Genomic DNA, 16,731 nt, shown 5'->3' with positions numbered 1-16,731 from the left:
AAAAAAATTAAAAAAAAGAGTATGTGTGCCCACTGTTAGTTTGAATCTCCTCTCATAATGGCTTTAGTGCCTGCCAACACGAACAGAGCTAGTGGGGACGCTTGGTATCTCTTTGAAGCATGGTCAGTAAAGGGGCATTGCTTATGGATAACGAAGGGTGCTTTGCATTTAAACCTGTTGTATACATGCTCAGGTACTTGCAGAAATTTGGACTGTAATAGCAAGGAGAATGTGAAATGAGGGATGCAAATTACATACAAACCCGTGATACGAACGTTCAGATTTGAGAATAGAGAGAGCTCGTGTGTGAACGAAAGGGATGTGATTTACATACAAACTCCTGTGATGAATGGAGAGAAAGAGAAGGCTTGACGAAACCAGACACGATATATAAAAATCAAAATATTGGGCTGATAATATCGCCAATTGTTTGGTTAAATGATATTGTAAATGGAGAAATGTTGGCTATGTGTTTTTACACGCTTATTCATAGCAAAGAACAGTGCTTCGGGGATTGATGGTATAAGAAAATATTCCTTGGCATGGTGGGAAGCCTTTGGCTACCACCTCGTAAATAAATATTTTAGAAGTGAATGATATTGAGGTCAAATTTCAATCTTTGACCCGAGATACCAATTTCTGCTATGGAGAATGTCTGGTGGTTTTAATTTCAGCAATTTGTGCTTGTTTGTGTTTGTCAGTCACTTAGTGTAAAAATAATTATCAAAAAGGGCGAGGGACAGATGGTAGGGCTTTTTCGATAGGTCCAGCGTACTTGCCCAAGTCACAGTGACACAAAAGGAAGGGTACGCAGTTCCTAGGTGAAGTAGTAGTCACCTTAACCCACCTAGACAAATGTGTCTGGTGAAGTAAGTTAACGAGGGGTCGTGTCAAATAGAGGAGGAGGGGGATTCCTCTAAGTGGAACTAGGGCTCTCACACACCCAGCAAGCTAGGTGTCATGCTTCATCATTTGAGCCTGCTCCTCGTTGGGCCGGCGCTTAAAGGGGCTCTTTATCGGAGATCTTGTATTCCTTGCCGTAAGGGTGCAGTGGGGCTGAGGGGGCCTAGTCTAATGTAGATGTATGTGTAGTAGTTTAAAATAGGTTAAGGATTCCTCGATAATACTTTATTCTGTGGGGTACCTTACCTAGGATAAAAATAAGTAAGGAGGGTTGTGTGTTCTATATGTTAGGTGAAAGAACCTCTACTCTTCTCGCCATGTTGTTGTCTAAGAGATCATTGTCGATTCTTCAGGACCGTGAAAGAAGAAAAATAAGTGAAGAAATAACTATCTACAAGTGGGGGTGGTAAGTATAGAAGTTCTACATGCCACCATCGAAAAGGCCTAGGGGGAGGTTGTACGACATTACAACACATGGTTTTACCACGCATGCCTTTACATCGCAGTTTTTACAACGCATGCTGTTACAACGGATAGCGTTAAGGGATGCGGGATAGTGAATAGTTTAATTTACTATTCCAACTCCAGTCCCCGTGGATAGTAGGGAAGGTGTTGGATAGTAAATTAAATCTATTCCCCAGTGCTATGCGTTGTAATGACATGCGTTGTAACAGTAGCGTCGTAAAGGCACTGCGTGGTAAAAGTTGCGTTGTAAAGGATGTTTACCCTAGGGGGATCCTCCTAGGTGATGGAGACCGCCTGAAAATAAAAAGCAGAGCAGACATATGCATAGCAGAGTTAATGTGTAGTCACTCTTGGAACACAGTATCAGCAAAAATACAAATGGATAAAATGCATGGAGTGTCGTAAAAGTAGTATGCTCATACATTATTAATAACAGGAAACATCCAAGTGTGTGGAAGAAAGCAATCACAGATTCTACACCAAAGACAATCACCCAAAAACCAGAGGCTTCTGTGAATTACTCACCTAAAGTGTAGGGAGTTATGGCCTCATCTGGTGCAGCGGTAAAAAGAGACACGCAACAGTAGTGTCCCTAGGATAAGGGTGAGAATACAGTAAATTCAAGCCAAAACAGGTGGCGCACAGGGGGTAAGTTTGAGGTCTAGGAAGAACGGTACCCACCAAACCACAAGAGGAGAGAATGAGCCTCGCTATGCGACCCACTGGTTCGTAAAACAATTAGTAGTGCTCGAGAAGTAATCTTATTGCCAACGTGAAAGGGCAAAACACAACCACACTAAGCCCCGGCGCCAAACCCGTATACGAAGTAACGGGAGTAGGCGTAAGGTGTCCGAGTCCGCTAGGACAGATCAATAAGGGTTGATAATCTGGAGCGAACACGGGTGAGCTCCGCCTGTGAGCCCGATTTATGAAAGCATGGAAGTGCCGGGGGAGCGGAGGCTAAAAAATGTGCTAGCGGGTGACCGACCCCGCTGAAATAACGATGGCTCACGATAGCGCCCCACCTTCAAAGTTTACAAATCAGGGAAGACACGACCCCTGTTTGACTTACTTCACCAGACACATTTGTCTAGGTGGGTTAAGGTGACTACTACTTCACCTAGGAACTGCGAACCCTTCCTTTTGTTTCACTTAGTGTAAAAAGTCAGACGTCCAGTGAGGTGACTGTTGACCTCGAGCCCTGACGAAATTTTTACAACAAAGTACAGGCAATGAAACATTGTTCAAAAGAAGCGGACGACGTAGGGTATACTTTGGTGCACTCTGAGGGGTAGTTTAGTTAAAGTCTTTTTAGTTGTACTACTACCAGCCACTAGGGCACCGTCCAACCCTATACTAGTCTACAATACAATCAAAAATAAGCTAGCAGTGCATAAATTTTAGATAGAACAGTGATAATATTTAATCACAGTTTTGTCACCACAGATTCAATGATTGTCAAGCAATAATTAATCAAAAGAAACAGAAAACATTTCATATATTCTTGGTATGTTCGTTCTTTTTCTTTTAAACTTCCAACAGCCGACGCGTTTCGTCCCAGATATAGGACGTCATCAGGGCTGTGAATGTAAACATAAAATACATATGTATAAATGACAATTTCAATGCCCGGGAGTTTTAGCGGGTGATGATTGGACAAGAAACTCTTTAAATAGTTTTGAATCCATGGAAAGACCGCTATCGGGATTTATCGTACCCGGGCGGTCGGAGAGAAGCGAGGCTCCCATCTACTCGGTGAGTTATTTAATAAGTATGGAATGGTAGCATTAGAATGAGTCTAGCGCTTGTAGATTAACAGGGCGTCGCACTTGTTTTTCTTTTCCTTATAGATTATAACGTGGACAGGGAAGATATGTGATTAGAGTCAGGTATTTTCATAACAGGAAATTCAGGGTGAGTAATGTTATCTTTGCATTTGAGGTGCACAATTTAAGGCACTAAGCCCGGACATAATTGATTAAATGAGAAGGTTATAGTTTGTATTATTTATATCAGAATAGGCGCAATTATTGAAGAAGCCCACTGGAAGTACAGAGCAGTTGAATAAAAGGCCCGACTTGGAGTGGATATATTCAGCTCCATGGCTCACAGGTATATTCCTTTTTTAATGTGTTTTTAGGGAGATGTTCAGGAATAGAATAACAGATGTGAGATTATGTAGGAGTCACATACACCCAGCACTTTCTTTGATGAAATAAAATGTTATGGGACTGTTATATTATATCAGAATAAAGATCGGGTGACCATACTAATGGAGAATAGTATAACAATAGGCATTGTGGAATAGAGAGTCCATATACATCTGGCATCTTTTTGTTTGGATATACTTTGTTGCTTTTGATATTAGGAGCGAGGCATTATGCCACATGATTGGTGACTGAACCCTGTGATTAAAATATTAAGTATGGCATTACACTTTTAGATAAAAGAAAATATATGCTTGATGGAGGGAGCCGCTAATTTTCAAAAAATTGGAAGATCGCAGATACTGGAAAGATTGCGTTAATAATAGGCCAAGGTGAGCCCTCAATTTGGTGTAATAGTCAAATATTCTCTCATATGGCGATATAAATGCGATATTAATTCAATTTTGAACAGGTTGTCTACGTCATCCCGATTTGTACAAAACACCTGACTAAAATAAGATATAGATATTTTTGCAGGTAATTTTTGCCGCCAAATCCCTTTTGTTTAGTGAATGTAAATTGTAATAGTTCATGAGAACACCATTACCGCAGTGGCACCAAATGGTTGCTATTGTTAATATACAAATGAGAGGAAGAAATTGTCATTTATACATATGTATTTTATGTTTACATTCACAGCCCTGATGACGTCCTATATCCGGGACGAAACGCGTCGGCTGTTGGAAGTTTAAAAGAAAAAGAACGAACATACCAAGAATATATGAAATGTTTTCTGTTTCTTTTGATTAATTATTGCTTGACAATCATTGAATCTGTGGTGACAAAACTGTGATTAAATATTATCACTGTTCTATCTAAAATGTATGTACTCCTAGCTTATTTTTGATTGTATTGTAGGCAATGAAACATGTTGCCCTACTTCAAATTGGTCTGTAACATGCAGTTTTTTTTTTTTGGGGTGAGCTCACAATTCGGAATAAAAGGGGCACGTCATCTATGTGAGTCTTAAATCAATTTTAATTCAGAGATTAACGGTATCTCCTGCACTATACGGGGTCTTTCTCATAATATTTTCTTTTTTTTTGTGTGATACACATATCACTATCTTCACCTCTTATCTTTATACTGGACACACTTTCTTTTCTACAGGTAAGGAAGTCACTGATGAGGAGAAATGTGGGCAAGCTGGCGAGAACCTGCCAGTAACTCCTCTGGTGTAGCGCACATGAGGGACTTCCTTACCTTTTCACATATTTTCTTGTGGCTTCTTATGCACCTTTTTCAGTTAAGGGTATTGTTGTTACGAGTTGACTGATAAAACCTACACTTATGTAAATTTAGGACAGCGGGCCTTTAGGATTGGATTAAGACTGGTAAATTATTTACACCACCTTTTGGGTAGAGGTAAACCCCCCCCCACCCACCCATCACCAGCCCTATGCAAAAAAGTGGATGTGACCCCGCATAACCAGGTCTATTGTTTAGTGATTTATGAGTGGAGGGTGACCTGGCAATCTTTCCCTCTGTAGCTCCCTCTTGCTATTTACAAAAAACATGCCAAAACAAGTCACACATTGATAAAACTAAAAAGCTGACCACCAATTTCAGACCTTCTATCTTCGCCAATGCTTGTTTATTTTTGTTTCCCATAATCTTATTGAAACTTGTTACACTGATTTTCCATTATGAATATTTTTGGGAAATACTAACATGCATCAACACATGGTACTAAATGATGCTGCAAAGAAATGGTACCTGAACTTTTACAGTAGTTTAGCTAAATGTTTTTTTTCCTGCTTTCATTTTTTTAATTAACTTTTTATTTTGAAAGCAAAGAATCATTAATCTTGCTTTTGAAACTTCTGCAAATATTTTCAACAAATTAGAGAGCATTCTTGAAGTTGTATACATAGCTTGATGTGGCTAAACTTTGAAAACATGTTTACACATTTTTATACAGGAACCACTGTCAGTAGTGCAGTCACAGCTTACAACATTTACTTAGAGCGCTCAGCCTAATAATAAAAGCTTTCAATTAATGAACCATAAATACAACTTTGAACAACATTAACATATGGACAACAATATTACCTTAACTGCAGACGGTGCCCTTCCCTTATCCATAATGTGGCACTGCAAACTGGAAGCCAAAGGGTTTGTGCTGTAGGGAGTTGGGTCTTCTTGTCCCAAGGACAAAATACACATGAAAACCTGTTGCCCTTGACCCCAAAAGTAAAGTAAAGTAAAGTCCACATTTGTAAAGCGCACAATCACCCGTAAGGGTCTCTAGGTGCTGGGGGCCGTCGGGAAGATTAAGCGAGCTATTGCCCAGAGTCACATGGTGCTGGGCTAACCTGCCGCCGGAGCCCGAACCGTGGTCCCCAGATTCCAGCGTCAGTCGCCCTGGCCGCGGCGCCACACCTCTCCCTAATAATATGACCTGGGCATCTGGCTATAGGAATTCCACAAACCTGAAGGGGCTTGCACCTCTTACCTCCCCAATACAGTGTCTGCAAATAGAAGCCAGAATACCCATCCGCACGGGGAAAAAAAACAGAAAAGAGGATGTGTGCCCTCTTGGTTAAGTCGTAAGGATGTGCACCAAGCGTGCACATCCTAGATGAAATCCATGACGCGGATGCCGCGAGCTGTCACCTGCTGGCCACATGCCTGTATGGTCACGAAAAAAAGGGTGCCTGTGTCATTGTGGACTGAAAGATTTACTAAACGGAGAAAAGAATACAACTATTCATTACTATGGGAATGCTAATTAAAATGGCGTAAAAATGTTAAGAATGCACACCGGAAACACGATTACAGCGAGTCACTAATATATTCGGTTGGCATATATTCATTATACAAACGTGCATTCTGTCACATAGTAATAATGAATGCAAACACAAATTACTAATATGCACAGCAAGAACCTGATCACCTCCTGATCACTAAATCAATTAGGAACATTTTCAAAAAACATGACAAAAAACATACCAATGAAATGATACACTCCAATCATAAGCGCTCAAATGATAAGATAAGTGAAGATGGAAAACACACAGTAGAAAAGAGAGATTGAAATAGACATATAGACATTAACGGTGATGGGTAGTGTGCCCCTTCAGTGAGGAATATTTTCCTCTCTACAAAAGTGAATATTAAGGCCCCCCTTTGCAAGGGCTTGCATTCAGACACGATTTATCTCATCCTACCATGATAGTGATTTTGTTATTTTTCACAAATGACGTGCTGAGGATTGATTTTACTTTTTTGTCTAGATTTCTCTGGCGAGGTACCCGTGAATTGCCACATTCTGGATCTCGCCTGTTATCTGTTTTGCTGAATAATGGAATAACTTTTGGAAGCACTTAAGGGGGCCCTATTACTCCTTTGCAGGGGTAACTCTTCTTTTATGCCTTCTACAACTATAAAGAGTTTTGTTGCAATTAGATGGTGGTTTCCGAATTTGGATTATTTTAATGTTGCAGACTATCCTACAGTTTCTATGAATAGGATTGAACCATTATATCTCGGACAACATATTTACTATGGACTGTCCAGGCTACAACCATGGTCAGTGTCTACTGATCTTTTCATTTTTGGTGTTTACGTTACATGAGTATACCAGAGTGATAGGCTTTAATTGTATTTATCACTATGTCTAAGTTGTCTTTATGTCCTCATGAAGACCCTCATGCGGAGGTAGAAATTACCCTCATCGCGGAAGACGGGTCAAAACGTTGACAATTTCTTCTTTTGACCTGGAATACAACTCATTGACCCTTTCTTAACATTTAGGATGATGTATTTCTGAATATGTTGTATCGTTCTGAAAAGAGGCCATCTAAGGAATAAGATATTGGATTGATAGTGTATATAGGCCTAACATTGGTTTGGTTAATCAATAATTCACTCCAACCAGTGTTTTGTATATAAACAATTAGGGTATTTTGTTTCTCATTTTCCTGATTTCTCTTTTATCCTTTCACATTTACAATGCACATGAGCACTTTCTTTTCACTCTCCTTTTGACAACCGTCTACTGTCAAAATGACTTATTGAATATTGTACGTTCATAAAGATTATATAAACAAAGACTTTTCTTATAAATACTGTTGTCTTTGGTACTTTTCTCTGTGATATTACTCTGTGTACAGAATAACTTTTTGAATGGCTGTTTGGATTGAACTTTCTAGTCCTTTACACCTTTTGTGGGCTTGAAAAAGATATGTCAGGACTAATTGTTGTTTTGACTGAATTTATTCCCAGGTCCTCTGACGCCCTCTGGGAGATCCCCATCAGTGTGTATTGACAGATTTTATATACTTCAAGAATATGCTATCGTCCCTGCTTACCTGATACTACTTCGGGAGTGAGTCACGCTTTATCAAGAAGCCAAAATAAGTATATTAGTTTCAGGTCCATTGCATAATTATGGACATAACTTAGATCTGATTTTGGCTTTTATTGGACTGATTTCCTCAGTGGGAACACTGCCTTTGAGACCGATAATGCATTTGTTTCCTTTCGGATTGGACATCAAGACAATCTGCCTTCTGGGTCTGATTGCTTGAATTTCTGCCTTCCTTTGGACTGTGCCCATAGCGCGGGGACACACTGATTATAGTGTAACCATGCGCTTTACAAATGTTTTTATTATTATTATTATTATTATTAGTATACTTAACCTTGGATCTCACAGAGCTTGATCTGAACTATTCCATTGACTGTGCAGTAATGTTTTTGCTACTCCCATCGCTCCACTTGCCACACAGGGCGAAACACGTGTCAGCTGTTCTTCTTTTCCCTAAACTGCAATTCCTATGAAAATGTAATGAAAAGTTAAATGGACTTAACCAAGCAGTGAATAAAAAGAACTATTCCCACACGAAAACACCATTTGATCGGATCATATACCTTTGGAAAGGTGGAACACATGCTCACAACCCCTTCTTTACTACCATGACTTATGATGCTAATTGCTCATCTGACTTTAACTACGATTGCTATTAGCACTGGATCACTACTGCCCTTGATAAGGTGTTTCCTCTTAAAAACAAAGTGTATTAGGAACCAATGCATTGGGTTACATTGTTGTAGTTCATTTGTAATAACCTGTGACACAATACCATTCATGTTAACATATTTATACATATGTAGCCTGACGGGCCATGCGATCACAGATAAATCAATAAAACTTGTTATGAAACAAAAGGCCTTCTGCACAGGGTGCTCTGAGACAGTCTGGGCTGTTATGTTAAAAACTAGAAAGAGCCTGGCGGAGAAGTTATTCGCTACACGATAGGGATTTACTAAAAATAGTATTAAAATAATATTTAGAAGTGCGCTCGAACAGCCAAAGAGGAGTTTTAAGCTAAAGTATTTCTTGGTGCATCTAATGGGATAAGAAAGATTTTTGAGATAGTGCGTCGTTTGTCCAAGCCACAACTCCTTCACAAGGCCTATACGATAACCTAGAGGATTTCTTTGTTAATAAACTTCACTCAATCATCTCTGCCATATGCTGCACCAAATTCATCCTTGGCCGTCTTAGAGGATTTGGGGCTAATGTTTGAGGAATATTTGAGATCTGTGCCCTTCACAATTGCTTTAGGTTCATATCTAGACCCCTTACACCCAAAGCATTGGAAGGCGCTGTCAAATTGTTTTGACATTCTCTCTCCTAGTCATCTGCAATCAGTTTCTGGAGAAAGCTATTGTACCACCTGCTTCGAAAAAGCCACAGTACTTCCTTTGCTAAAAAAAGCAAAGGCGGATCCACAAGAGCATAGAAATTATCGACCTCTCTCTCAGATGCCCTTTCCTATTAAGATTATGGAAAGATATGTTATTCATAAACTATGAGTCTATCTGGAAGCATGCTCTTTCTTGGAAGGGTGCAAGCAGGATTTAGACCAGGTAATGGAACCAAGTCAGCATTAGTATCTGCATTTGATGATTTGCCCGGACCTTACTGGCTTGACAGCAGGCCTTCAATTGGCCGCAATTAATAACTGGCTCACGAGGGCAGGAGACAAATTCGCCCCCTTTAGGCGTCTCTCAGTAAAACGGGCCCATGCAGCCAACCGTTGGTTTACCTCCGACCTGAAAGAGAAAAAACTTGCTGCAAGAAGGGCTGAAAGAGCCTGGCGTAGAACTTACGATCCTGCCTTAAAAACAACTTATCTGGTCACTCTGCACACTTACAAAAAGAGCATCCTGGAAGCTAAGGCCGAATACTACACCCACAGGATACTGGTTGCAGAGTCACAATCAAAAGAAATTTTCTCCACTGTCCACGAGCTTGCCTCATCCACCAGAGCCACATCAACCATGCCCCCGTCTCAATTCCTCTGTGACTCGCTTAACGAGTTTTTTATAGATAAAGTTGAAAAAATTAAACATAACATCCCCCAACCCTCCCCTACCTTTATGGACCCTTCCCCCCCTCCCTCTTCGGCTAGATTGACCAACTTCCCACTCCTTACCATTGATACCCTTGGCCCCCTGCTTCAACGGGTCAAATCAGGCTCTCCCCAGGACTTTGCCCCTGCCAACGTACTCAGGGAAATCTACTCAGCTTGTTCCACCCCTCCCCTGACCCTTCTCAATGACTCCCTTATCCATGGTCATGTCCCCATTTCACACAAATCAGCGGTTGTCATCCCAATTTTAAAAAAATTGGACGCTGACCCTTCCTCTGCCTCTAATTACCGCCCCATTTCACTCCTCCCCTACCTTGCCAAGGTACTCGAAACCCACATCACTTCCACACTGAGCACCCACATTGAGACAAACCATTGCCTCTCCCCTTGTCAAGCTGGTTTTCGCCCCCTGCACTCTACCGAAAAAGTGGTCATTTCAGTGATGGACAAGTTGCGTGAAGGAATTGACATCAACCTTCCGCAAGCCCTGATTCTCCTTGACCTATCCGCCGCTTTTGACACGGTGAATCATACCATTCTTTTTAACCGTGTCAGGGCGGCGGGGGTAGAGGGCCTAGCCTTTCGTTGGCTAGAGTCCTTTCTTGCTGGGAGAACACAGGTAGTCCATCTGGCTGGTTTCGCGGCGGCCTCTCGCAAGGTAGAGTGCGGGGTCCCCCAGGGTTCATCACTTTCCCCCCTTCTGTTCAACCTTTATATTTTTCCCCTTATTTTTATGTTACAGCAACTGGAGGTCACCGTATTCAACTATGCGGATGACCTCCAGTTAATCTTCAACCTATCCCACTCCCCCTCATCTGCCCTGAATGTTCAAACCACCATGACCCTCATCCAAGATTGGATGAACTGCAGCCACCTCAAACTCAACCCGGACAAGACCGAATTGGTCTTGACCGGAGGTGGCTGCAGTCCCTGGTCTTCTTCTTTTTGGCCCCCCTCCCTTGGTGTCCCTCCACTTCCGGTTCCCAAAGTGAAGACCCTGGGTATCTTTCTAAATCCCCAGCTCACAGTTCTCCCACAAGTTAATTCTGTGGTCTCTTCATCTTTCTTTTCTCTCAGAGTGATTAGGAAAGTTTCCCGCTTCTTTTCCCCCCCAGCTTTAAAAATTATTTTGATGGCCATGGTACTGTCCCGTATAGACTACGGCAACATAGTCTACAACTGAGCCCCTGCATACATGATCCATCGCTTACAACTTGTGCAGAATCAGGCGGCTCGCCTGATCCATGGCCTTCCCAGATATCATCGGGTTACCCCTTTATTCAAGACCTTGCATTGGCTTCCTATAAGGGAGCGTGCCCTGTTTAAACTCGGCTGCCTTACCTATCAAGCCAGAGCGGGCACTGCTCCCAAGTTTATTTGCTCCCTCATTAAACCATACTGTCCAGGCAGAGAACTCCGCTCGGCCCATTTGGCCCTCCTCACCATTCCTCGCTTTAAAAGGCAGAGGGCGGGCGGAGTGAGATTCGCTGTCCTGGCTCCAACATTTTGGAACTCCCTCCCGATTGCTCTGCGTACCTCACTTTCTTACCCCCTTTTCCGGAAAAATCTTAAAACCTTTTTGTTTACCCAAGCCTACCCCTAAAATTCCTTATTGCCGCCTTCCACTGATCATCACTAGCGCCATGAAACCGTTGGGTATGCGAGCGCTGTACAAATGTTTTTAAATTCAAATTCAAATTTGCGAATGACAGTTGACGTGGGTCCAATGGGGGCACTAGTGTTGCTAGATATGTCTGCCACCTTTGACACTGTGAATCATACGATCTTGCAGTTCATACTGACAGACATTAGTGTGAGTGGCAGAACCTTGGGTTGGATTTGATTGTACCTTGAGGACAGATCTCAATTTCGATCCACCTTTAGATTAGTAGACCAGGGAGTGCCGTAGGACTTGGCTTAAAGCCCAAACTGTTTAATGTGAACTTGTGCCCATTGGCCTTATTTACTGGATCTCAGGGCATTCATTTAGTAAATTATGCTAATGATAAATAGCTTATTTTGAAAATTGTATATTTTCAACAACCAGTGCTGGACTCATGTCATAACTTCCTGAAGGATATCTCAGCATGGCTCAGCAGTAGTGCTTTGAAATTCAATGGGGATAAAACTGAGATACTTTGCTGCTTGTTGGGAAAACCATTTCTACGTTTACCATCAAATGTTTTGCCTCTGTCTGATAGTGAGGCACCAAAGATCACCTCATCAGTGCATACCCTTGGGGGTTCATCTAGACAGCAATCTATCCCTTTTCTCACATTACAAGCTATCATCCACTTGCTTTGCTTTAATGCGAGGGCTACATAAAATCTTCCCCTATCTCTCACGGTTGGCTCCTCCGCTAGTGATTCAGAGTGCCATTTTGAGTCGTCTTCACTATTGTAATGCCTTATTCCTGGTTTCTCCAGCCTATATACTTAAGTATTTGTTACTAGTCCAGGCGGCTGCAGCAGCCAAATTAGCCTTATCTCACCTCAATTTTCTTTTACTTCACAGGCCTTTGCTGAGCTGCATTGCCTTCCTGAACCTGACAGAAATCTTTTCAGAGTAATGTGCATTATGTTTAGGGCAGTTCATACGATTGACCCTCGTTTTCTTAAAAGGACATTTTAATTCTATGTACCATCTAGAGCTCTGCAACCTTCAACAGCAAATCTTCTTTGTGTTCCAAAGTTTAAGAAACCTAGAGTGGGTGCTTTCGCATTTTCAGTTAGAGCAGCATAAGCCTGGAAAAACCTACATCTATCACTTAAAGTGTGCCAGAACCTATTGACTTTCAGGAAAGCCTTGAAGATCTGCTCCTTTTTGCCTGAGGTGTAACAGTGCTTGAGCATCTGTGAGATTTGGTGGAGTAGCACCAGGATACCTTCAAGGTCACAGCAGTACTCTCTGAATATTCTATCATTTCATTTTTAGAGCCCCACGAACTTCTAAAATATTAGATTCCAACCATAGCTCAATCAGCAGTTTATTCCACACTTGTGCTGTGAAAAAGGCCATCCCCCTATTCTATTCCTCTGATGTTTAGGTGCAATGATCAGACAGGCGGAGGCTGAACAAAGCGGTCTAGACAGGACCTACTTGTTTAAACATGTCAGACAAGTAGTTGGTTTGAGCTGCTGGATTAATGACCCTGTGACACATGCAGTTGCCATTAAAACAGCATCTCTCCTGGACAGGGCTCCAATGTAACAGAGGACGTTGAGATGAGACACTATCAAATTTCCTCATACCAAATGTAAGTCTGGCAGCTGCATTCTGGATCAGCTGTAGTCTCTGCAGAAAGAAAAGCAGGGAGACCAACATACAGTGGGTTACAATAGTCTAAACTACTAAACTTCAAAGCTTGTTCTTGTACCTGCCTGAAATTAATGAGGAATGAATGGTAGAATCTTATTGAATTATTTTATTATTAGGATAGAAGTGGTCATTAGTGTGTTAATATGGTGCTCAAATTAATGTTTATTATCAAATAGAACACCCAGATTGCCGGCAGCAGTTGCTGGTTTGGGGCACTCACCGAACGCCTGGGGCCACTACTTAGGGGATCAGTCTGAAAGATTACTGAATATAAGCACCTTTGTTTTATTTTAATTTAACCATAGGGATGTTGTATTCATTCAACAAGCCACCTTCACCAGGCAGCTTTTAAATTGATCTTGAAGCTGTTTAAGATTCCTGTCCATGCGGATGATGATCTGAGTATCATCAGCATACCCATAAAATTGAAACCCAAAAGAGGCAATCATATCCGCAAATAGAGCAATATATATATTAAAAAGAGTTGAACTGAGGGTAAATCCTTGGGGAGACCCTCCCCATGGTATATCTTTACAATATGAATGGAATGAAGCCATCTGAGAAGCATGTTTCTTCTTTTCAAAATTAATTTAAACCATTGTAGTGCGTTATACCGCAGGCCAACATCATTTATTCTTTCCAGCAGGACAGCTTGTGGAACTGTGTTAAAGGCTACAGAGAGCTCAAGGAGCATAAGAGGCACTGAGCTCCCTCCATCCAAGATCATGCGGATGTCATTCACGGCCTCTATATGCACTGTTTTTGTGCTAAATAACCGTGTGAAACCAGATTGATATTTGCTGAGGACCCCATTTCCCCCAATAGTAGGGGTTTATCTGTGAATCAGTTACAACACACCAGAGCTCATGTCTCCTGCAACCCAGCCAGTGAACAGGTCATTTTAATTTTTATTGGCCCCCTAAAACTATAAATTAGGAAGATGATGCCCGTTGCTGTGACTTGTCCAAACAAGAAAATTTGACATCAGGGTATAGCATTGATTCTTTCACTATCTTGCGGGGTCCCTCAGAGTTCATTGCTGTCTGTTTCTACTATATAATTTATACATTGTCCCACTGGCAGCTTTGATCCAAACACAAGATTTTATCTGTTTATGTTTGCCAGTGACACTCAGATCATATTAAAGATCTCCAGTGTTCTCAGTGCAGTGCTTGCCGAAGTCCACTTCTGCTTAACAGAGGTTGAACAATGGACGTTTAACCATCATCTAAAGTTGAAATGGAAATAACACTGTTCTTCGAGACCTTCTCCCTTCTGGAGCTTTCCGTTCTGCCACTTACACTGAGTCCTAAGACAATTCTGGCTCCCAATTAGAGGAATTTAGCTGTGAAACAGGATCCCACATTTTTCTTGTCTGCCTTGGTTATGTTTGTGGGCAGGTTATGTTTCTTTCAGCTCAACGCCTTGAGTAGAATCCTACATTTGGTTTCTTTTCTTCATAAGATGTTGACTTTGAATGCTTTAAATTTGCCTGATTTAGATAATTGTAACACTGTTTACCTTGATCTGCTTGGCTGTTTCATACACAGGCTCAACTAGTCAAAAACTACATTGCCAAAATGGCTCTGGGACCTTAAGTAATTGCATAAGATACTGCACCCCTGCTTCCGAAAAGGTTTTTGTCTGATTTCAGTGACCTCTGATAACCCTAAGGTACTGCAGCCTGCCAAGAGAGGGATTAGTGTTCACTCCAGGAAGCCTCTTATAGAAAGAATTTGTGTCTGGCTCCGGGGACCTCTATTACTTACGTAGGGCACTGCAGCCTGCCACAGCAAACAAATCTATGACATAATATCGACAGACAGAATATAGACATACAAAAATATCGACATACATTTTTTTGTAATTCTATCTACATAAAGGTAAGTACAAACATATCGGAAAAAAATATCGTAGTACAAAAATATAGAAGTAAAAAATATCGTTTTTTTAAATGTATTAATAATAATGTAAAAATAATTTAAAAATACATATAATTTAACAAATTATAGATATAAACATTAAAACATATTTAAAAAATAACTAATACATATACATTTAAAATAAATTCAAAACTACATATAAATTAATATATATACTTACTCCACATATTGCATCAGTAGAGAAAGTGTTGGTTAGCGTAGGGGTAACAATTACTATTCCCACTCCAGTGAGTCCAACAGTGGGCAAAGCGTTAAATAGCGTAGGGGTAAAAATTACTATTCCCGAGTGAGTGCAACAGTAGGGAAAACGTTGGATAGCGTAGGGGTAAAAATTACTATTCCAACTCCAGAGGGTGCAACAGTAGGGAAAGCGTTGGATAGCGTAGGGGTAAAAATTACTATTCCAACTTCAGAGGGTGCAACAGTAGGGAAAGCGTTGGATAGCGTAGGGGTAAAAATTACTATTCCCACTCCAGAGGATGCAACAGTAGGGAAAACGCTGGATAGCGTAGGGGTCAAAATTAATTATTAATGACCAATTAATAATTAATTAACAAAAAATTTACAAGATTAAACAATATTTATTAATACATTATTTGTAATTAATATTATAAATTCATTTAAAAAAACGAATTACCAATTCATTAATTAACAATTCATTAATAATAAATACCGATAAATAAATATAATCTCTTTAATTTAATTTAATTTAATTATTTCACACCCTATTCCCCTATAAACACACAACCCACTACACATAAATAAATCACATAAAAATGTAATTATCATGTAATCACTTAATAATTAATTACCAATTAATTATTAATTAACAGTAACAAAAAATAAAAGATATTACTACATTAACTCTAATGTAATTAACTAATTAATAATAATTAATTACCAATTAATTATTAATTACCAATTAATTATTAATCAAAAATATATAAAAAAGCATAATAATTAATTAATTATAATTACATTACTTCCCACCCTATTCTCCTATAAACCCACAACCCGCTCTGATACTAAAACGCAAAATGTAAACAAAATTACCAATTTCTAAACATACATTAAAAAACATGTTTAACAAACATATAAAATACATAATAAAATACATAACACTAAACAAAATTTCGCTATTAATAACATAGATACCTTAAAATCGATATTCTGTCCATCGATATTATTGCACATCGATATTCTATACCATCGAAATTAAAACATCGATATTATTGTATATCGATATTTTAATTTCGATATTTTGGCTACCTACCACAGCAAACACGTGTTTCCCACTGAAGGGATCTCTAAAATCAAGTATTAGCAAGGTTGAAAGATATGAATTAATGTTCAGTTACAGACCAGACCTTCTAGATTTTGTATTGTATATACTATTTACATAAAACGAGATCTGTTGGCTCCGCCATTGCTTTTTCTACTTTAGAGTGTCTCTGTGCCATGAGGGCTCTCGGTGTTCTAAATCAATAATTGAAAGTATATTGCAATCGGTGT

The 16,731-nt window shown here is 40.1% G+C and overlaps 1 protein-coding gene across 7 annotated transcripts in view; it reads left to right on the top strand.

Moving 5' to 3' along the window:
- DNAH8 (dynein axonemal heavy chain 8) overlaps positions 1-16,731 on the top strand; it is a 10,041,960-nt gene that overhangs the window by 9,173,808 nt on the left and 851,421 nt on the right. Inside the window, exon 85 of one of the 7 annotated variants that reach the window (XM_078647357.1) lies at positions 4,215-4,347. The exons of the other annotated variants lie outside the window; for them this stretch is intronic. Within the exon in view, the coding sequence (XP_078503483.1) occupies positions 4,215-4,220 (6 nt within the window). The 3' untranslated portion in view covers positions 4,221-4,347. Of the gene's footprint in view, positions 1-4,214; positions 4,348-16,731 lie in introns of those variants that run through there. 7 annotated transcript variants of the gene reach the window in all.

This window comes from Lissotriton helveticus, chromosome 6, assembly GCF_964261635.1.
Source record: "Lissotriton helveticus chromosome 6, aLisHel1.1, whole genome shotgun sequence".
Lineage (NCBI taxonomy): Eukaryota > Metazoa > Chordata > Amphibia > Caudata > Salamandridae > Lissotriton > Lissotriton helveticus.
Note: the sequence above shows the minus strand (reverse complement) of the source record. Positions and strands in the feature narration are given on the sequence as shown.